The sequence below is a fragment of the Cydia fagiglandana genome, chromosome 2, assembly GCF_963556715.1.
Source record: "Cydia fagiglandana chromosome 2, ilCydFagi1.1, whole genome shotgun sequence".
NCBI lineage: Eukaryota > Metazoa > Arthropoda > Insecta > Lepidoptera > Tortricidae > Cydia > Cydia fagiglandana.
Window position 1 is genome coordinate 24,967,881 of NC_085933.1, and position 23,315 is coordinate 24,991,195.

The following is a 23,315-nucleotide window of genomic DNA, read 5'->3' on the forward strand; positions in this document are numbered from 1 at the left end:
GGTGGTCTTATTATATTTGGACAGAATAAATGATTATGTATTCTACATAGACACATCGTTAGCGCGATGTAAAACTCGCTTAAATCAGTACAGCGCCATCTAGCGATCGATCGGGTCAGTTTTACTGTTAGATGCTCCCATAGACTACATACCTTGTACGTAGACATAGTCGGTGTTGACAAGATGCTGCCTCGCAAGCGGAAGCGAGATGGCAACAACGCCAGCTTGTTTAAAGCCTGCGGGTTCGTTCGTGTATGTGTGTGTTGTGTTCACCGTAGCGGTCTTATTCGGCCAGAATAGATCCACGTGGTTGTCCGATTGCTCTTCCAGGTTGTTTATCTAAAGAATAAAAACATTTGGATTTAGAAGGCGTCAAAATTGATTAGGACGAGTTGAGTGAGGAGTTTGAATTGGTTATAGTTATTTTTATATACAATAAAAAAATATATGTAGGAGTAAACAAAATCACAGACAACTCGTATTATATTTTAAACTGTTGTGAGTAGGGCATGCAGTACCGGTCCCGGTACCAAGAATTTCATTTCCCGGTTCTGGGCATTGCCGGAACCGGGATTCCCGGTTCTTCCCGGTTCTCAAGGCATACTTGATTACTTTTAAGAAATTGTTTCTGTTAGCGTACAATCTTTATGAATGGCTTATATTTTCATATGAATAATTGCGTAAGAATTAATAAATGACTTATTTTATTATAAACAAAGACTTAATTGGCGTTTCAACCTATTTTACGAAATGAACCAGCACACATTGCCTCCGCCTGGGCCGAGCCACACGGCCGTAGCGTAGTCGATGCACTCAGCACTATGATGGCACGAATGCCTACTTTACTAGGTTAGTTTGTCGGGTTATTTGGGTCCCCCATTTCATAGCACCATTATTAAATGTTATATAATGTCCTGAGCTAAAGTACTAAAACATTACTACTATTGAAATGGGAATAAATAGTCATATGATGAGAACCGGGAAGTACCGGTACCGGGTCTTCAGTACCGGTTCTTTTGACACCATAAAATTCCCGGGAATTCCCGGGAATATGAGAACCGGGAATTCCCGGGAGCATGCCCTAGTTGTGAGACATCGCTAAGACATGCTAACATTGAATAATTTTACGGTTTAGACTCACTTGTTTTTAGTTACTCCCATGACATGTTTCGGAGAGCCTAGGAGTGACTAAAAACAAGTTAGTAAACCGTAAAATTATTCAAAACTCGTATTCTCAACTACTTAGTTAAAATTACGCATAAGGAAGACTACGGAGAGACTTGATCCGGGTGGAGTAAAAAGTCCCAGACAAGACCCAGTTTGCGCCTTTCTATGTACTGATTAAGATACAGTTATTAATCAACCCTATAGTCTGTATCTTTAGATATTTAAATAAAAGTAAACAAAAGCTACCCTCGAACGGCTTCTTAAGCCAGTTGAGGGTATATGAAAACATTACATAAATAAATATGTAGGTTAAAGTCAGGTCGTTCAGTGGCAGATCCAGGCGGTTTTGTATTCGGTCGGTTAGCCATGAAATGTTATAACTACCCGAAAATGTACAAATTGATTGTTTACTTTTATTTAAATACTTAATAAAGACTATAAATTTGTCAATCAATGTCTCAGTTAGAAAAAGATGGCCTGAGCCCCAAGACCACAAGAAAGGGAAAAGCAAACTCACGGTAAATATGGACTTGAGCCACGGCAGCCGTTGGAAGGGCGTGGTGACGTTGAAGTGTCCGTCCGTGTGCCGGAAGCCTCCGTACCGGATGTCCACCTCGCCCACCTTGCTGGTGCCCGGGTAGTGCATCTCGCCTCTGCCATGAGAAAATACCTATGTAAGATCTTAAAAGTTTACAAAATACAAGAAGTGAGTCTGTAGCTACTTCCGGGCGAACTTTCTTGACTAAGGAAAGTTTGCCATGAATACCAGTGACTCTAGTCTTAGTATCACTTCTTATATTTTTAGAGTAGTTACATTTACCCCATAGTTGCAATTGCACTGGCTGACCATATTGTTATCAAGAGACCCTCTTAAAACCAATATTTAGCGGTTGTTCAAATTTGTTGCTGGTAACTGTACAGATTTACAGTCCTCTGGCATTTGACCTCAGGACCCCCACCAGGCTATCAGATCAGCAAAAAAGCCATAAAATTCAACTTTAAACTCAAGACATCAAGATCGTGTTTGGCTGACCCTATGTCGAGTCCCGTTCCACAGGTCCAATTCGGCCTTTTCGTCTTATTCCGCCTGTATTAATCTCTTGGATGGCACAGAATGTCCGTTTGGCTTCGGTAAAAATCGTGGATGGGACGGGCCATTTAGACAGCTAAAACTTGGTTTCCCTAATGAATGTGCCCACTGGTCGATTATGATCACTGGGGATAGATACCATATCTATAAACATAAACACCGCACCGCACCGCAGAGCATAGGCAGATGGATATTTATGTACAACACTAACTTGACAATCTGGTATCCATGAACGAAGTCCTTCTCGTAAATTCCGTACAGGTCCAGCGTGGATTCATTGACATAAAGCGGGCTGTTCAACACGTATTTGACTTCGCGCGTCTCTTTGGTGTCCCAGCGGTAGTTGATGAGGTTGTTGATGGTCTTGTAACGGTCTACGGTAAAGTGGGTATGCACTTTTGCAGCTTTACTTGTAAGATACTAACTTGACAATCTGGTATCCATGAACGAAGTCCTTCTCGTAAATCCCGTACAGGTCCAGCGTGGATTCATCGACATAAAGCGGGCTGTTCAACACGTATTTGACTTCGCGCGTCTCGTTTGTGTCCCAGCGGTAGTTGATGAGGTTGTTGATGGTCTTGTAACGGTCTACGGTAAAGTGGGTATGCACTTTTGCAGCTTTACTTGTAAGATACTAACTTGACAATCTGGTATCCATGAACGAAGTCCTTCTCGTAAATCCCGTACAGGTCCAGCGTGGATTCATCGACATAAAGCGGGCTGTTCAACACGTATTTGACTTCGCGTGTCTCGTTCGTGTCCCAGCGGTAGTTGATGAGATTGCTGATGGTCTTGTGCTGGCGGTCCTCGGTCGTCCAGACGACGGACGCGTTGCCATCGAAGTTGGTATCCAGGAGAACCATCTGGGGACATTGTTGTGTGATTAAGAAACATGTTAATTAGCTTCTACTCGTCACTTCGCACGCGTAGAAAGCGTACAACATTCTGACATTATGTAAAATAATCAATTGGCGCCATAAAAAGGATAGCCACCAAGCTTACCGTAGGAGCTGTAGGGGTAAAGAATATGCTTCGACAAGTCACTACACCACCTTATTTAGGTACAGTAAGATGTAGATAAAGTAAGACGAAATGACTTTGTCAATCCTGACGGCATATATGCCATGTACTCTGCTTCCATTGATGACAATGCAACAAAATCAAACTTTTACTACTAAATTCGTCGGCGATATGAAACGCTAATTTGGGTGCTGATGAAGAAACATGCACATAATAGGGCGCGATAGAGATCACTCTCACCTCGTGGCTACCGACCGAATCTAATTATAGTTGCTTAGACTCGTTTGCTAGCCTACACGGGCGCTTCATAAAACTTGCCATTGCATGTGCCTCGCATACTCCGTACTCTATTAGATATAAAGTCATATAGTTAAAGAGACACAACAAAACTTGCAGCAGCTGGTAGATGTAAATTCTGTACAAATAGATACTCACGTTGCCTCTCAAGCCAGTAAGAATGCCAGTAACATCAGTCCTATACTCTGCTACTAAATCTTTCCCTTCGCCTCGAGGGCCGGTCACGCTGCCATCGACGTAGATCGTATGGACATCCAGGTTAGGCTTCGGCAGGAGCGCATTGATGACGAGCTTGACTCGTTGGTTCATAGCGAGACCGAAGGACGCATTTGCACCGATTCTGGGGGATTTATTTAATATTTTAATCGAGCTCAACCTCGTATGCATAATATTAGATACATATCTTATTTTGAATATTTCTAATATTTAAAAATAATAATAATAATTCAGCCTATATACGTCCCACTGCTGGGCACAGGCCTCCTCTCACTCGCGAGAGGGCTTGGACTATAGTCCCCTATAAGTTACCTATATAAAATGTAAATCGAAGTACTTAGTAAACATATACAAGAAGAGAATTGAATCCTGAAGACATTCCTATTTTACTAGTGTCAATTTTTTTTTATCTTACTGCCAAATGTGGTCGAGATCCATTTTGAAACCAGCATCGTTCTTTAAGAGACCCTCTGGGGTAGTGCTGTTGCCGAAGTAGATGTCCAGGTCTACGCTCTTCTTAATATCTTTGAGGTTCTGCTTGCCTAGTGCCTGTGAAATTCATGTCATGTATTAAAAAAAAAGTCTCCGTTGCCGAATTAAAAAAAAATCGTCCATAGCATTATCGCGCGGCTAATTTCTTACAAGTACATGCAAATTGAATTTTTTTCATTGCTCTTAAGTGTATAACCATTGTAACCATACATCTAGACGGACAAGAGACTATAGTTCAAAACCCGTCACATGGCGACCCTGCCACAATTTCAATCTCTATAAACATTTATGTTACGATACCTTTATATACAGATCGCCAATCAGGAAACTCCACTTTAGGTCTCCATTTCCCTTCATGTCTGGCAAGTCGTATTTGCATATAAGATAACCAGTTTTCGGGCCGAAACTAAAACAAAATGTTACACATTCGAAATTAATTCTTACAATTTAGTATTACAATAATTCAGTTTAAAAACGCGAGAGTTTAAAGTGTTATATTACAAGTGTCTACAATTACAATACAATTTGAAACATAAAGATATTATTTTTCACTACACATTTATGTCTTTTTTAAACCAAAGGAGGGAATAAATAGGTAGGTATGTGATCCTCATCGTAATAATTCTGGACTCATAGATTCTGGATTAAGCGTAGACAACGAGTATGTGACCAACTTAACTCGTATTTAAGCGTCCATTGGTGGTCTGTATGCTTATTTGGTATAAAAAAAGTTCATTTAAAATCCTTACAGGAAATCGGAGTCTGCCTTGATCGAGCTGAGCCTCTTGATCGGAGTGACTGCATCTACTGTCATGACTCGCCGGAGATCGGGGTAAGAATCCACGCGCGACTTGAAGTAGTATTCCTTACCCTTTGATTCGGGCATGTCAATCTGAAATATTTTGTGTGGTTAGATTCATAATATTGGCTATAGTAGTAGTAGTAGTAGTAAACACTTTATTGCACAAAACAAGCAGTGGCGTGCAGTGCATACAAAAAAAGGTAGGCACTAGGGTAGGCAGTCCATACAAAATGACCAAAAAAAAAGTTGCCGATTTTTATAGTTTGCGTTACATTCCTTCAAGAATGACTCTTCTAGAGCCCGATTTAAGTCTTATCTCCACTGCACGCCACTGAAAACAAGTACATAACACAGAGAGAATGTGTACAAAGTGTAAATGTAAATGTGTACAAAGTACAAAGGCGAACTTATCCCGTTAAGGGATCTCTTCCACTAACCCTAGCTAGCTAGCTTATAGTCCGTCTAAGCAAAATTTTTACATACTTGAAAAGAAGAAAACGAGGGAGTATCATTATAAACGTAATATTTTTAAAGACATTAATAATGACAGTTTAGAGTACAAGTTAGATTTCTCCAAAATAAAAATAAATGCTTGCCGAATGCCTGGTCCAATGTTTTGTGACGCCTAATCTAACCAATGGACTTGAATGGACCTATTCTATTTTTTAGCAGCTCGATTGTATTGTGAGTAAATTCCAAGTGAAATTAATGTGAGTAAAAATGTTGTTTCAAAAATTAGAATTTTAATAATGCATAACAGCGTATCGTCGCACTATAAGATCGGTGTAGTTAGGGGCTACTTGCACCATCCCACTAACCCAAGGTTAAGCGGTTAAACCGTTAACCCAGTTTCAAATTGTACTGGTAGCCATGGTAACTCCAGGTTTAACCGGTTAACCCCGGGTTAGTGGGATGGTGTAAGTGGCGCTCGCTCAGTGTGCGCGCGCACGGTGGCGGACACGACGCCGGCCAAGGGTGCGTCAACTGTTAACCCGTATACCGTGTCGGACGTTTCCGTCTTGCCTTGGAGCCTTGGCCTTCCGAGACGACTTCTCTTTCATACTTTCGTAGCAAGATAAATAAAGATAGCACTATGCATACCGTGGCGTTAAGGTCAGTATAGTTTGCTTCTAGCTAGCGCTGGTGGTGACTGCGCCAGCCAAGGGTGCCGTCAACCCGTATAGCGTGTCGGACGTCTCTGTCTTCATACGCACCGTCAGCGGAGGCCCTTCGCCTTTCGACATTTCTCTTTCATACTCCCATCTTCGTAGCAAGATAAATAAAGATAGCAATACTCGTACCGTGGCGCTGAGGTCAGTGTAGTTGTGTGCCAGCTCTGCGCGCGCACGCACAGTGGCGGACACGGCGCCGGCCAAGGGTGTCGTAAACCCGTATACCGCGTCGGACGATTCGGTCTTCGTGGCCGTCAGCGGGGAACCTTGGCCTTTTGACACTTCTTTTTCATACTCTCATCTTCGTAAGATAAATAAAGATAGCAATACTCGTACCGTAGCGCTGAGGTCAGTATAGTTAGCTTCGAGCTCTGCGCGCGCGCGCACGGTGGCGGCGACGGCGCCGGCCAGCTGCGCCGACACGGCGTACAGCGTGCTCGACGTCTCCGTCTTCATGCGCACCGTCAGCGGCGACCCGCTGCCTTTCGGGACAAGAGTCAGCGCCATCTGACAAACGGAACGAAATAAGTAATCATTAAAAAACCGGACAAGTGCGAGTCGGACTCGCTCACCGAGGGTTCCGTACTTTTTAGTATTTGCTTATAGCGGCAACAGAAATATTTACATCATCTGTGAAAAATATCAACTGTCTAGCTATCACGGTTCATGAGATACAGCCTGGTGACAGACAGACGCACAATGAAGTCTTAGTAATAGGGTCCCGTTTTTACCCGTTGGGTACGGAACCCTAATAATGGAAATTTGTACAGAATTATGATTTTTTCGGAAAGTCCTGCCGCCATTGTGTTCAAAGAACATCGTCCGGTGACAATCGAAACTCACAATTTAATTGCAAAATCATGTGAATTCTTACTTTCCTGTTTTAATACCTCCTCGTTAGTTCTATCAACCTCAGTTTCCTTTGAAAACTGAAATAATTACATATTTGAAAAAAAAAAATACCTCGAGGGGATCACGGTTAAGGACTTGTCCAGAAATCCCGTATTCCGTGGTGTCCGTCACGAACGACCCCGTGACGATGTCGTTCTCAACTTCGCCTATTAGTTTCATGGTTCTGTAAAAAACGAAAAACATTTACTAACAGCATGGCTATTGCTGGAGATTATGTATTTGCGAGGCAAGTCAAGCTGATAACACATACTTCTCCTATCATAATCTAACCGAGAACTGCAGGCCTGGCTGGGAGTTACTCACTTGAAGTTTTCGTGTGGTGTACTCAAAGCGACGCTGAGCGAGGCCGGCCGCTGGTCGGCGTGCAGCGAGTAGTGCGCCGTGTCGCAGTTCACGTCGGCGTTCAGGAACCGCTGGCCGTTCTTCAGTCGGTACAGGAGGGGCACGTCAGAAGGTGGTAGTACAGAATACAACGCCGAGCGGCCGGTAAAGCGCTCGGGCGATGGGTCTCACATGGCTGTAGTGTTGTCACAATTTGTCAGTATCTTGAGATAAGAGATTAGTCAACATATCGTACTCACTTGAAGTTTTCATGTGGTGTACTTAAAGCGACGCTGAGCGAGGCCGGCCGCTGGTCGGCGTGCAGCGAGTAGTGCGCCGTGTCGCAGTTCACGTCGGCGTTCAGGAGCCGCTGGCCGTTCTCCAGTCGGTACAGGAGGGACACGTCGGAAGGTGGTAGTACAGAATACAACGCCGAGCGGCCCGTGAAGCGTACATAGCGCTCGGGCGATGGGTGCCAGATGGCTGTCGCAAAGAACTGAAAGCACATGATTACATCAAAGCCAGCTGGAAAATGAGTTTGAAATTGGAATTTATTAGGCGACGCTGACACCTCTTTATATACGGTATCTCTTGGGTCTTGGGTCGTCCTATTTGTTTTTCGTCAAGTTCTTAAAATTAGTCCTATTCTGCTTTCGTCACTCATTCTACATTGAAAGCCACCGACGATTGTGACGAATGTAGAATGAGTGACGAAAGCAGAATAGGACTAATTTAAGAACTTGACGAAAAACGAATGGTACGACCTAAGACGATACCTTATATAACTAGTTGTCACCGTTTTAAGACCTAAAATGACTTACATAATTATTCTGTTCTCCCTGTTGTATCTGAATGCCGCCGCCGACGGTATTTTCCGTGTCAGCGAAGTCTTTCTTAAACTGCATCTGCACGAAGTAGTCTTCAAGATACTCTGATGTTAAGTTGAGACTTCCCGATGTCTCTATGAAGGGGTCATCCAACTGTGGAACATACACAAAAGATTGTTATAATAAATAAATAATCTTAGATTACTATGATGATTGCATAAGACGTATGTAACTTGCGAATATTTATGTACTTGCGTAGGTTTTATTCCATGTATCGTGGTAAAAATGGTATAAAGAATTGTACGGAGTTACCTACTTAAACATGTACCAATGCGAGCTTCCCTTTCGTGATCTGCATGATTTGAGCAAGTGAACTCACAGTTTCACACAAGTTGTCGAAGTGACGATGCCGAGTGTACATAATACCCACCTCAAGCCGTCCCACCGCATTAATGGTGCACTCAGGCATGGCAATGGAGGCGCTCATTTTCCACAGCGCGTCTTCCAAGCGCGCCGCCACACGCGCCTCCAAGGCTCGAAGTTGTCGCAGCGGCGTTATTATACCGAGAGACGCTACGTATGAGCGGTACGCGTTGTCCTCACCGGACTCGTATTCGTAGTAGATTTTTGAGGATATCTGAAATTACGACAGTATGTTAAAAATGAAAATTGATACCAACAAACAAACCAAGGCCTCCTGTGTTCAAGGCTGGAGAGAACCGGCGTTTTAAGCATTCGAGGTTGATGTGCCCTTCCAAGTTTAGCAAATATATTATATCTAGAAAGTGTTACCTGCCTTGGCCACTCTTTAATTTCAAATAACACAGACTCAAGCAGGTATTCAAAAAAGTAGAAGATTGTTTATGAACTGAACTGAATATAGCAATTGAAGTAATGTTAAATCATCAGTTGGAATAGACAGTGCCAAGTCGCTATAGAGTTAGCTTGGATCGGTGTCTAAAAGTGGTGTATTTCAAAAGTTGTAAATATACCTCGTGCCAATAAGTGCCGTTGGACGCTTGGCCTTGTTGTCCAACGGCACTTATTGGCACGAGGTATATTATCGGAGAGAGATTAAATGGTTTTGATTCTCTCTCCGATATTTGCGGTGATATTTACGGTGTACACTGATTTCAGCTCTCACGTGGCCTTGATGCACAGAAGAAATAATAGTACTAGCGTACAGAAAGGACACTTCTACACCCGAAGTTTGACAGCGATTCAGGGTCGAATCGTGCTATCCCTTTCTAATATATAGCACTATCCCTTTCGGCTATTTAGGGTTGTCAAAATTCAAGTGATTATCTTATCTGTGGTCGTGCACGCATAAGGAAGTCGAGTGATGCCAACCCTAATAAATGCTCGGAGCAATGCAGAGCCGAACGGTGCCGAGTTCGACCGAAGTCAGGAGTGTCTCCCCACTGCTTCAAGGGTGTTACCACGTTCAGCGTATTTCTGATAAAATCTTAAAGCATGCATGAAGTGTTGTGAACATACCTCGTGCCAATAAGTGCCATTGGATAGCAAGGCTAAGCAAGTGATGTTGAATCTCTCTCCGATGGTTATGTCGACGGTGTACACTGATTTCAGCTCTCGCACGGCCGGGAAGGGAGTCACCAGGTTTAGCGTGTTGGTCATTTCGGATAAGCCCTAAAAATAATGCTTTACATGAAAAAATAATTTGGCCAAGTCCGAGATAGCTCGAGGCATTTAGTGTTCCGTACGGCTACCATCAGTTTGGCATTGACATAAACGATATCGTGAACGTAATTTACTTCCTATAGGTATATCTCTTTCGCACTAATATATCAGTACGAGCGAGATGCATAGAAAGTAAATTACGTTCACGCCCACGGTAGCGTTTATGTCAATGCCAAACTGATGGTAGCCGTACCGCTCGCATCGTTACATTTTACAGAGGTTGTTTGCCTGTTTTTAGGATACCGTATTCAACTACACACACAGAACAATAGTACAAAGTGTCTAATTGCGAAGGCCGAAGGCCGAGCTTTAGCAAAATGTCATCGCTTTAGCACAGAGCAATAGTACAAGTGTCTTAAATGTGAAGGCCAAAGGCCGACCTCCGCGTAGCCCGAAGGCCCGAAGCGTCCAGGATGTCAGTGCTTTAACACAGAACAATAGTACAAGTGTCTAAATGCGAAAGCCGAAGGCCGAGCTCCGCGTAGGGCCGAAGGCCCGAAGCGTCCAGGATGTTAGTACTTAAACACAGAACAATAGTACAAGTATCTAAATGCGAAGGCCGAAGGCCGAGCTCCGCGTAGGGCCGAAGGCCCGAAGCGTCCAGGCTGTCAGTTCTGTGTTTAACCACTGACATCTTGCAGGCTTCAGGCCTTCGGCCCTACGCGGAGCTCGGCCTCCAGCCTTCGCATTTAGACACTTGTATTAATTACCTGTGTTTAGAACTGACCTCCTGGATGCTTCGGGCTTTCGGCCCAATGCGACTTCAGCCTTTGGATCTTGCGACTTAGACACTTGTACTTAAAAATACTTGGAAAAGTTACGGGAGGCGCGCGTCTGTCGGACGCTTCGGATCTTCGAATCGCTCCTTCGGTCTTTGCATTTAGTTAGATTCTTGTACTATTGCTTTGTGTTTGAATATGGAAGTCGAGCATCTCGCGAATGCTTGATGTATTATAATAATTTAGAGTAAGGCCAAGCGCGCACCACGATTTTTTGTCCTGCGATAATTTTGTCGCAGGAATGCAACGTATGTGTTTATATGTTAGTGCGCGCATATGCGACAAAAAAATCGCAGCGATTTTAAAATTGTGATTTGTCACATTTTTCCGCGATTGTTCGCGACGTGATTGTCGCAAAGTGAATTGCAGCATGCGGAGTTGTATGGCCCCGCGCGCACTATGATAATAAAATCGCACCCCGGCCGGACCTCAGTCGGCATTTCGCTCTCCAAACCCCAACATCTCGGCACCTGCATCTCAAAATGAGACGCTAGATGTTGACCATTTAATTATGGAAATAGACGGGGATCACCTTTGTGTTATAAATGCTCAAAGCCATACAGCAATCGCATATTAAAGACACGTTTCATGACAAGCGACTGGTACGAAATCCATGTTGAGAATGAACAAATCGTCGACTTTTTCATCGCAGTGCGCGCAGTGAATTTTCTGCGATATATAATCTAAAATCGATTCTAAAATCGTGTCGCAAAAATTAATATCGTGGTGCGCGCTTGGCCTATAATACCTTAAATGTATACTCCTTCAATTTGAATTTAGAACTCATTATTATTTTTTATTTGATTTTGTTTCTAGTTCTATGCCATATATAGATGGTCAAGCAAATCTTGTCAGTAGAAAAAGGCGCGAAATTCAAATTTTCTATGAGACGCTATCCCTTCGCGCCTACATTTTTCAAATTTGCCGCCTTTTTCTACTGACAAGATCTGCTTGACCAAGTTTATATAGACTTTAATATTATTTAGAACTGCTAAAAAACAAGATCGGCTTACTTTAAATATTTCGTCAATTTTACCTTTGTTTCTAAAAACTGTGATATTTAACTGTCATATACTATTAATGTCTTCCAAAATTATTTTCTCGTAACAGGACTGAGGGGCTACCGCGAAAACCGAAATTCGCAATTTGCGGGGATCTTTCTCTTTTACTCCAATGAAGGCGTGATTAGAGTGACAGAGAAAAATGCTCGCAATTTGCGAACTTCTATTTTCGCGGTTATAGCCCTGAATCTTGTTGCTCACCGATCCGTTCAAAAATATACATAAGTACTGAATATAATTAATAAATATTATAATCATACAATTAATACAGAAATGTAATGATACTTAATGAAAAGGAATATTGTGTATATTGTTTCGACGAATCAGATACTCTCAATAAAATCTATACATGAGCACAGGGCGGACACGCCATACATCAAAACTCGTTTGCGTGTATATGTGTGAACGGCACGTCTGTACACGCGTCATTGTGTGAGTAAGTCGCTTAGGGCTACTATTTACATGTTTTTGAGTTCACGGAGCGTTATCGTTGTACTCGTAACGTAAATATCAAACATTTTTATTCCTAAAATTAAAGAAACAGACATAATTTACAAGATGGTATTTTCTCCTAGATCCTTGCTATAATAAACTGTTCTATTCACAGGTCACAGCTAATATTATTTGAAAGCATATGCGAACTCACCCGTAACCCGTAAAGGCCGTAAAATATTACGTAAAGTATGGTGCGGCAATAAATTACCAAAAATGTCATGTCGAATTGTCGATACACAATTAGCGTGGACTAAATATAAATAATTACAAAACACTACTTTTTAATATATGTATAATAAAAATAAATGTTCTTTATTTCGTGAATTTGAAAAACAACCATACATCGCAAAATACATCGGCATTTTGAACGTTGCGTCATCGCGCCGCGGCGTTGCTAGCCGAACTGAGAGTATGTCAGGAGTCCGTCAGAACTCAGTCGCGGGGCGAGGTAATCCGAGTCGGGGCGGGGCGGTGCGTGTCCGTTCTGTATGATAATACTATTACTTATTCTGTGACATGAGGCCAAAGCTGTTCATAAATATTAAATGACTTTATTATCTCTATACGCCTCGCCTTACTAACTCTATGTGTCCTATTGTGGAAAAAAAAAACACAACGACAGTCAAGAACGGAATTCTTAATTTGAATTTTTCAGTTTTTTGAGATAGTCCATTGGTTGGAAAGCCCGTTCGAAATTGAAACTTATTTGAAATATAATAAGGTCGTATTTTGTAGATCTCTCTCATACTTATAGTAGGCTATTGAGATAAAATTAAATATCCCACAAAATAAGCAAGCAGAATTAAACTTTGTGTCAAAGACATAAGTCATAAATTTCAATGCCAAAGTTTTAACTAAGGATGTTTCTCGCCTAATACGGATTGACCAGTGTAAGCATCAGTTAGCTAGCCCTAAGCAACCAAAGGTCAAGCTGCAGTTGAAAAACTAATAAAGATAAAGTTAAGCTGATAATTTTCCCGCCGTCTCCATGCTTCTTTAAGTTGGGTATTGACTGGTCAGCTGCCTGTTAGCTATAGTTTTCGCGAAAATCGCCAGGACAGAGGTGAAAATTTTTGTATGAAAACTTGCAACTTTAAATGCATTTTTTGACGAAACTATTGCAGTCTAAAATGAAGTCGAAATCAGTCCATCGACTCAATTTTTTGCAAGCTTTCTAATGGTACCCCACACGATTCTTACAAATGAAAAAAGTTTCAGCCTACCCCTCTCAACCCCCTAAATTTCCCCCTTTAATAAGAAATAAGCAGTTTTGACTTATTTACAATATGAGTGGTGGTAATTGCTATAACTGTTCCAAATTTTAGGTATCTATGTCAAACGGTCTCTGAGAAAAACGTATTTAACTGATTTTCAAGACCGAAGTGATCCCATAAGTGTTCCAAAAGTTTTGTACGGAACACTAAAAATTAAACCAAGTCACTTCAACTTTATTGAACACAAGGTCATCCGAAAGAAAGTATCCGAACTAAAATATATTACCCAAATCAGTACAGATCGAGTTGATGCATATATTACTTAAACATCTGTAAGAATGCATAAGAGAAAATTTACAAACGTAAGCATAAGAAACAGTTTTGCCTTTTTACAAGTACGTGATTACGTTCTTGTAAAATCAAATTAGTCAAGAAAGTTCACAGCTGTACGTCATGTTTTGTAAAAATGCGTATACGTGATTTGAGAGTTCGTTTTCTTCTTTACACTATCTTCTCATTAACTTTCTTCTAACTTGGGTTTATAAGTGAAAACGTATACTTACCACCAAGACGAATGTGTCGGTGAGAACGATCGCTGGCTTGTCAGGGAGATGTAGCGTCGCATTCAATTCCAATATGTCCTCCTCGTCCATGCCAACAAACTGAAAGGAAACGATCATGTCGTAAGCCTGTACGCAGTTAACCAAACCAAGCGTCTCTATTAGCGCTTAGACGAAAATGTTTCCGTATGCTTGGGTGTTCTCCTTTATGTACGAAATATCATTTGATATTTACCACTTTAGCTTTGCGGTGAAGGAAAACATCGTGAGGAAACCTGCATACATCTGCGAAGAAATTTATAGGTGTATGTGAAGTCCCCAGTCCGCATTGCGCTAGCGTGGGGACTATAGCCCAAGCCCTCTCGCGCATGAGAGGAGGCCTGTGCTCAGCAGTGGGACGTATGTAGGCTGAAATGATGATGAATGATAATGATGTAAAATTGTAAACAAAAGTCACTAGTAAATTAATATTTTTTGGCAGTTTCAATATGGCGGTTTGTTTATATAGTTAGCAAGTTCCATATAATGACACTTTACAGGCCGCATTTCTCAACCGATTCTCGGGAAATTTTGTGAGCACGTTCGACATTTTTTGTCAAGTAAATTTTTGATATGTTTCATACTGACAGAGCCACCTGGTAGTTTAGTGCTTCACACACCTTACATAATTCAGTAACAAGACAGGTACGCGCAAGCGAAGCGTTTTTAGTTAATTATTATGGGGAGGCGGACGTGCGGATACATTTTTGGTGGCAAGTGAGGGGTTTGACTAAAAATGCTATACTTGAATGACAGTGTCATATCATAACCCATTTACTTACCTTCATAATATGCGCATGGAAAGTCACAGTCGGGTAATACAGCGTGTCCAAGGTGACCTTGGCCGTGGTGTCGAAATTCTCAATGATGACGTCATCTCGCGGTGGTTTCGTGGGGTGGAAACGCTCTCTCAGCACGTCTATGATGCCCTGGCCGTCGTCTAGGAATAGGACTGCTATGCCGAACTGGAAATAAACAAGTTCGGTCAAAAACGAGACTTAACAAGATAACAGTGGAAGGATGCTCGACCAATATACACACTGTGCGACCGAGGTTTTAGGGCGTGAAAGGGGTAAAGAATATGATTTAACTAATGAAGTAATGATACACTTTGTCGGTTTACAAGCCAAAAGGTATGTGTGAATATCGGCACGGGGTCCGCTTTGGAAATCTAATTCCAACTTACTTTTAATAGACAATCGTATAGACAACTCCAAGTCCAGTCTATCTCGTTATATACTTTTCAGCACTAGCTCTTCAAAACCTTCTAGGGGAGTGTACAATTTGTACTCATACACGAAGTTGACGCGAGAACCGTTGTTGAAACCGAATAAATAAAGTCCACTGACCTTATGTGTAGACAATCGTATGGACAACTCCAAGTCCAAACCATCTCCATATATATTCTTCAGCACCAATCCATTCTCCTCAAAACCTTCTAGAGGAGTGTACAATTTGTACACGTAGACAAAGTTGACGGGAGAGCGGTAGTGCCAGATGCCGGTGAAGCCGAAGTCCATTGAGGCCCAGCCCACTCTGAAGTCCACCTTATGGGGAAGAGATAGATATCAAAGTTTAATGTCACGAAGTTTTCGATGTATTAGGGTCAGGGATGTAACGGATGTGGTTTTATCGGAACCGAAAACGGAAACAGATGTTTTCAATTTAGTTTAACGGAACCGGATACGGAACCGGAACCAGAATCGGAGCCAGGGCGGCTACCGCGAAAACCGAAATTCGCAAATTGCGGGGATCTTTCTCTTTTACTCCAATGAAGGCGTAATTAGAGTGACAGAGAAAAATCCCCGTAATTAACGATTTTCGGTATTGGCGGTAGCCCTACTGAGTGATAGGTGGACGAGATGTTAAGGGTAGGTCTATTAAAAACAAAAATTCTAAATAACTATTAATCAGCCTTTATTATGCAGGAAAAAGCTTTGCCCTTCTAGATGTTAGAAGCAAAAAAATGTTACCTAATATGTACAATACCTACCGTTTTTGAAGTACGCCGCCGCCGCGCGAAACATTGACATCCGTTATAACTTCCGTTTCAAACATAACGGAACCGGAACAGAAACGGATGTGTAATACCAAACGGAAGTTCCGCCTTAACGAAAACGGAACAGGAGCTCCGTAACATCCCTGATTAGGGTTATGGGTTTTATGAAATTTTATTTGTGTCGCTAGATTGCAAAACATGTGGGATATTTCGGAAAAACCGTTCTTGAGGTTTCCGTACCCAAAGGGTAAAAACGGGACCCTATTACTAAGACTCCGCTGTCCATCCGTCTGTCTGTCTGTCACCAGGCTGTATCTCATGAACCGTGATAGATAGTTGAAATTTTCACAGATTACGTATTTCTGTTGCCGTTATAACAACCAAATACAAAAAAAAGTAAGTGGCTCCCACGTCAAAAACGGCAACAAACGTCATTTTATTGCCGTTTTTTGCGTAATGGTACGGAAACCTTCGTGCGCGTGTCCGACTCGCACTTGGCCGGTTTTATAAAATATATGAGTCGCTTAACTTCAAACTTGGGTAAATCCATCTGTCAGATTATGCGATTTTGGTATTAAGAAAAGGTAATAGGGTAGATATTTGCTGAGAGGGTCGAATGGATTTACCCGAATTTGTAGTTAAGCAACACATATTTGCATGGTTGTTTTTTGTAATCATATTTACGGAAGACAAGGACATGAGATCACATGGGTTATATGTTATATTCCCTATGCCAAAAAGCAGAAAACAGTCAACGCACATACTAGCTCTACAACCAGCGGCCGGAGCGAACGGCAGTGGGAAACATGACGCTTTGGCAACTTGGCAAGTGATGCAAAACAGGAGAAATTTGCATACTTTGTCGGTATTATCCCCTTTATGAATTTAGTATAAGGTGTCATCATCATCATCTCAGCCATAAGACGTCCACTGCTGAACATAGGCCTCCCCCTTGGATCTCCATTCGTACCGGTTGGAAGCGACCCGCATCCAGCGTCTTCCGGCGGCCTTAACAGGTCGTCCGTCCATCTTGTGGGTGGACGTCCTACGCTGCGCTTGCTAGTCCGTGGTCTCCACTCGAGCACTCTTCGACCCCTTTTTATAAGGTGTGATTACTTGTAACTTACCTCCTCTTTGCCCCGTTTTGCGGTGACCATAGCTCTTGTGAGGTATTGTATGGGGAGAGCGACATGTCCAAATACGTGGAAGTCTTGCGTTGATATCAGCCTTAATAGGATTTCAAGGCCTGTGGAATGTAGAAATTCATACTTAAAATACTGAAGGGTAGTTGACCTTTAAAGCCGACCACTGACTAACAGGCCGCCGGACGATATCAGCCTGTCAGTTAGAACAAAAATTTGACAGCTCCGAACAAGTGACGGGCCGATATCGTCCGGCGGACTAATAGTAATCAGTGGGCCCTTTAATAGGATGGATTGTAATGACGTAAAAGTCTATCAATGACTAGTTTTGCGTGCTGCTTTAATACACATTAGTAATACACTATGATAAAAGTGCGAAAAGTAGGAAATTCGCAACGAGTGGCGATAAATTAAAACACGACCTAAGGGAGTTTACTGCCCTAGTGCGGTAATAGCACAATACGTGCCTATGTCGATAATTTAAAGGGCCATATGTACAGTAAAACGTTGTAAAATACACGTGCGAAAAGGTAATTCGCAACTCGTGTTTCAATTTATAGCTACTCGTTGCGAATTTCCTACATTTCGCACTTGTACTATTTTCTTCACTTTATTTTACCATGAAAACAAAGATAAAGTGTTCAATTTTTGCAAGAATGATCTCCTTTTGGATTACAAAACTAACCTGTGGTGGTGTTAGCGGTGACCACCATAGCCACGAGGTGCCTATCGGCCTCCACGAAGCCAAACCTGGCGGTGAGGATGTGGGAGGCGTCCGCCGCCGCTGGCTCCGTCACGTTCACCACCAACATGCAGTTGGTGATGCGGCGCATGTGACCTGAAGTTCAATATGACCTCGTAAGACCCACCATAGAAAGCTTTCCAATTTTTAATTTGAACCTTGTTCTATAAGTAAATTGGAACGAATTTTGTTTGTTTTTAAAACGCAAATGGAACAAAAGAAATACTACTTTATTTGTTTCATGAAAGGTTCAAATTAGTATGCTAATATGTATATTTTAATGTACATTTGGACTCAGGAGGATAATTTATTTTACTTACGTTTATAGAGAAAGTAACAAGAAGTTTGCAACGATTTTTGTTAAAGAAAAGCGTCAACAGTATCTCGGGAAGTATTTACAGATAAAACTACATTCAATGTGTCTGGGTTAGCGTTTTTCATAACTATTCCAAATTTCAAATCGATAGCTTAAGTGGTTCTCGAGATATTTAGCGAAGTGACAGACAGACGGACGGACATAGTCGCACCCATAACGGTTCATTTAGTACCTTTTTGGTACGGAACCCTAAAAGATCTATTAATGAAAAGCTTAGTTATGTAGAACAAAAACTTGTAATACCATTGACGAAGATCTTTCGTTTCTTCTCTTCTAAGTTCAATAAAGTGACGCCATTGATGTCTCTCTTGTGTCCCAATACGAGCTTTGTGTCCAAGAAACCGCTTCTGTATCCCTGTAAATAAAGAAAACGATGATTATTAACAAAGAGAATTTGATATAGAGGCGGATTGTCAAAGTAATTTTTGTACCCACAGTAAATTTACTGCCATCTTTCGACACATGATTAAAACTTTTAGAACGCCTTGGACTTTGATCCTTGTTCTTTAACTGATATGTGTTAAAATTAAATGTCAAAAAGTGTCGCTGTACGCCGAGGTCGGGCGTAAACGCCTATATAAACCAGGGACCCAATACCGGTATATTTTTAATACAAATAAACCGGTATTCAATTTCGGTATCACGGTTGTTTATGTAATTTTTTTAACTTAATTTAGCTAATGTGATCAATTATTGTGTTACCAGTGATGACTTACGGCTCCGAAACGTGGTCTTTCACTATCGGCCTCATCTCAAAACTCAAAGTCGCTCAACGAGCTATGGAGAGGGCTATGCTCGGAGTTTCTCTACGTGATCGAATCAGAAATGAGGAGATCCGTAGACGAACAAAAGTCACCGACATAGCCCACCGGATTAGTAAGCTGAAGTGGCAATGGGCAGGCCACATTGCGCGCAGAGAAGATGGCCGATGGGGTCGAAAAATGCGCGAGTGGAGACCACGGACTAGCAAGCGCAGCGTAGGATGTCTACTCACAAGATGTACAGACGACCTTGTTAAGGTCGCCGGAAAACGCTGGATGCGGGTCGCTTCCAACCGGCGCGTATGGAGGTCCAAGCGGGAGGCCTATGTTCAGCAGTGGACGTCTTATGGCTGAGATGATGATGATGATCAATTATTACCTAAATACTATCATATAATATCAAGCGAATATTGTCAAAGGTATGAGATATTTTAAATTTTAGTTATACCTGTAACGGTAATTTAAATTTAAACTATGCAAACCCACAGTCGACAGTACGTAACGGCTAAGTACTTACTTGGAAGGGTGTGATGAGAGTGACTGTGCCTGTGATGTTGTTTTCATGTCGCCCGCGGTCTAGAAGCCACGACGAGTTTATCATCAGCATACCCTCTTCGTTGTACTGAAACAAAACAAATGTATAGGTCAAACCGTTACAGTAATGGCTTTATCTTTTAGACCAGGGGTTTCCGAACCCCGGCCCGCAACGCATTTCAATCCGGCCCGCCGACACCCAAAGCGAGTATCCACTGTCCGGCCCGCGAGAGCCAGGCTCCAGGGGTTCAGCATTGAGAGTGGAACTGTTCCTAACAGCAGCAACCAGACACCCTCCCCGGCGCAAAAACCGACGGTGGCCCGCGCGAAAGTTTCTGAGGGGCAATATGGGCCTCAGGTAAAAAGTTTGGAGATCCCTGTTTTAGACTAATGCCATAAATGGTCAAATAGCTCTTCTTCTTCCTGTCCTTTTCCCTCTTTATGTAGGGTCACATCATGTTTCTCTCTTCCATTCTCCTCTATCTTTCGTCGCCTCAGCACTCACTCCTTTCTTCCTCATATCCTCTTTCACACAATCGTGTCGCTTAACTTCAAACTCGGGTAAATCCATTCGACCCTCTCGGCAAATATCTACCCTATTACCTCTTCTTAATACCAAAATCGCATTTTCTGACAGATAGTTTTACCCGAGCTTGAGGTTAAGGGAGTCAATCCATCCATCGTTTTTGGGGTCCTTACTCTATGATAGCTCAAAACTATGTAATATTATGAATTTGTGAAGAACCGGAGTAAATAAGACACGCAAATTGATACAGATATCGTTGACTTTTTACTTTGATTTGTGAAATATGCCTCTTCTCAGATTTTTTGTACCGTGGCAGGGTCGTCATGTAAAGCTTGTAATAAATTAAGATGCTTATAATTTTAGATACCTGAAAACTTAGTAGCGTGTCTGCACTCTTCCAGACCACTCGATGTTTACCAATAGCAGCGTCCTTAGACAACATTGGTATCTTAGGAGAAGTCACTACAGCATTGGGTTCTCCATAAAACTCGTTGGTTTTGAACAGGTATACATACAATATCTATTTACATTTTAGTGCCCGAATAATGGATATTGATTGATATAATATACAAATTTTACCTTCCAATAAAATTGGTATTATGTTTCCTTCCACATCGAAGATCTTCATTGAGAGAGTAACGCGATCGTTGACCGATCGATGCCGCTAGCGTCTATGCAGTCGCTCCGCTCCACGCCGTGACGTAGTTCCGCTTCCCGTCCCTGCCAACCATTGCTCGCTTCCCGCTAATCGCCGCCGCCATGACATTGTTGAGGAGAAGTACCGTCGGCATAAAAGTAGCCTAGTAGCCTGCCAGGAAGGCATTACTCAGATCTTCGATGTGGAAGGAAACATAATACCAATTTTATTGGAAGGTAAAATTTGTATATTATGTGTTCCGTACTCCACATCGAAGATCTTCATTGAGACCTGTTTATTATCTCCTGGTGGCGAGTTAGCGGGCGCGCAAGCGATAGGGCTACACCTACTGTCATAGAACTCAGAGAAAGAATAAATATGTATACACCATATTGCAACCCATGAAATCACAGTGACTCGTTATAATGTGAATTACAGGAAATTGAGAATTGAAATTGTAATCTCAGGTTCGAATCTGACGTTAAACTGGTTTAAGAGAATTCTCATTCGAAATCGCATCCGATCCGCAGAATCTCGGCAAGTCATGTTCCCAATTAACATAAGCGAAAATATCGCTAAGTGAATAGCTTTCCAGCCAATTTAGTTATTAAGTATATCGTGGATCAAAAGCAATCGTAGGCGAGGCCGGCTTGGATGAGACTGTGGCTGAAAGAAATAAGCGAAGTGTCCCCTAACATTTTGTGTAATTCTCGCAAGGTGACGTACCCAGACTACCTACTTATACTGGGTCTATACTTTATTCCGGAGCTTCTAAGAGTCCAGTCGGTAAGACACGTTATCTGGTTTAGAGCCGAATTTCGGACACAAAATAATAGCGTTAAAGTTATCTATGTAATTGCCCGGGCTACAGTGTAGTAGAGTAAGGTCATTGACCCTGCGGCCTGATGCTAACAGCAAAAGTGCGGCAGCTCTTCTGTCGTACTTCTTCTAACGTACCTAACGTTGTAGGGCTATTTAAATTAGGGCAAGTAGATGTCTCGCGTCCCAAGCTGGTGCTTTGGGAGGCGGTGGTCTCGCTATTAATGGCGTTGGAAGAAGGCATAGTGTCCGATAGTGGTTCATACACAGCACTTGTGAGAGGCTTATGAACGAGTATCGTTCTGAAAGCTAACATGGATAATAGAAATAGACGTCTGAGATAGCTCGCTACTTCACTGGATAGAGGTACCTGGCAGTTGATCTTATTTTTGATGCACCATAAAGACCGTTTCTACATTGTGGCCGTACATGCAGCCTAGACAAGGGGACGAGATCGACAGGGGCTCCCGTTACTGGTTTTCTATACAAACACAGTACCGGAATCGGGAATATCCGGTTCTTCCATATTAGTGAGACAGTGACAGTTGCGTTTCGTTCGCTACGTAGCGTTAGACCTTGGCATGTTATATGCATGCGCCAGTCACGCCAGTAGCGGACGTCACTCCTGATCCCGCCAGCTCGGTGTTGGAGCGTCCTATCTGACAGGAGCTACGCCTCATTCTTAAGGTCGTTGACTCGTAAGGGAGGGCGGTTTACTAGGACCGCCAGTAAATTGCAAGCTTACCACAGCTGCTTTAAGACTCTCCTTATCACGCCGTCGCAGTACACAGACTAGGCTGGGAGGTGGAGACATCCATGCCAAGTCTCACAGGCAGCTGTCAAAAGTCGTGGTAGCAGTTCAATGAGTCTGTTAAGAAATACCGTGGCACAGTGCGAGGGCTCTCGAAAGCGGAGGCCGGCCAACAAGGCGCCTGTCAGGTGAAGACAGTCTCGGCGGCTGCTGGGCGCAGCTGCCACTCGGGCGCGCAGTGACTCCTTGATAAACCGTCGCCCTCGGGGGTTGTACCGACCTGGCAAGTAGCAAGCAACCAGCGCGACCTGTAGACGATCTGCTGGCATCAGCAGTTTTTGTGACAGCCGTAGTAACGGAAGGGATGTAGTGTCGCCGTCGTTTTATGTATACTGTACCGGTGCGGTTGTATGTTTACACTTCTGTCGTCAGCGCTGCAGATGCGGCCCGTTAACGGTTACTCTTCGCTGAAAGGGCCTTACCTCGTACATTGTCTACCAATATTGGAGATTGTAACGGACTGCTTGCATAAGATGAGGAAGAAAGTGGTGCGAGGCTTTCGGCAGCTCCGTGTTGCTGGGGACTGCGAAGGCTTCACCTTCCTCCATGAACTAAAGTTTGCGAATTTGAGATTGAACAGAAGGCATTGAGTCTCATTTCTGCGAGAAACTCTGCAGCAAGGCAGGCCTGTATGTCGCGAAAAAGAAAACTTTCAATCGGGGTGTTGTGCCGCGTGTCCCACGTGATGTCTAGGAGCGTGATGGTCTAATTCGCTTTATCCGAAGAGACACCCTATATCGAGTTAGTATAGGGCATCGAGTTAGTAGCATGCTTTTAAGGAAATCGAACTGATGAAATCAAGT

General features: G+C 42.6%; 1 protein-coding gene across 1 annotated transcript in view; it reads right to left on the minus strand.

Annotated features, from left to right (window-relative positions):
• LOC134679271 (uncharacterized) overlaps positions 1-23,315 on the minus strand; it is an 87,271-nt gene that overhangs the window by 34,665 nt on the left and 29,291 nt on the right. Inside the window, exons 31-50 of the mRNA XM_063538169.1 lie at positions 19,703-19,807; positions 18,668-18,779; positions 17,992-18,144; positions 17,292-17,410; positions 15,515-15,712; positions 14,948-15,130; positions 14,130-14,228; positions 9,814-9,966; positions 8,747-8,953; positions 8,311-8,469; positions 7,750-7,985; positions 7,220-7,331; positions 6,593-6,763; positions 5,032-5,174; positions 4,583-4,688; positions 4,206-4,339; positions 3,713-3,914; positions 2,897-3,120; positions 1,685-1,820; positions 153-339 (exon numbers count right to left, since the gene is read on the minus strand). Coding sequence (XP_063394239.1) covers positions 153-339; positions 1,685-1,820; positions 2,897-3,120; positions 3,713-3,914; positions 4,206-4,339; positions 4,583-4,688; positions 5,032-5,174; positions 6,593-6,763; positions 7,220-7,331; positions 7,750-7,985; positions 8,311-8,469; positions 8,747-8,953; positions 9,814-9,966; positions 14,130-14,228; positions 14,948-15,130; positions 15,515-15,712; positions 17,292-17,410; positions 17,992-18,144; positions 18,668-18,779; positions 19,703-19,807 — 3,139 coding nt within the window. The remainder of the gene's footprint in view (positions 1-152; positions 340-1,684; positions 1,821-2,896; positions 3,121-3,712; positions 3,915-4,205; positions 4,340-4,582; positions 4,689-5,031; positions 5,175-6,592; positions 6,764-7,219; positions 7,332-7,749; positions 7,986-8,310; positions 8,470-8,746; positions 8,954-9,813; positions 9,967-14,129; positions 14,229-14,947; positions 15,131-15,514; positions 15,713-17,291; positions 17,411-17,991; positions 18,145-18,667; positions 18,780-19,702; positions 19,808-23,315) is intronic.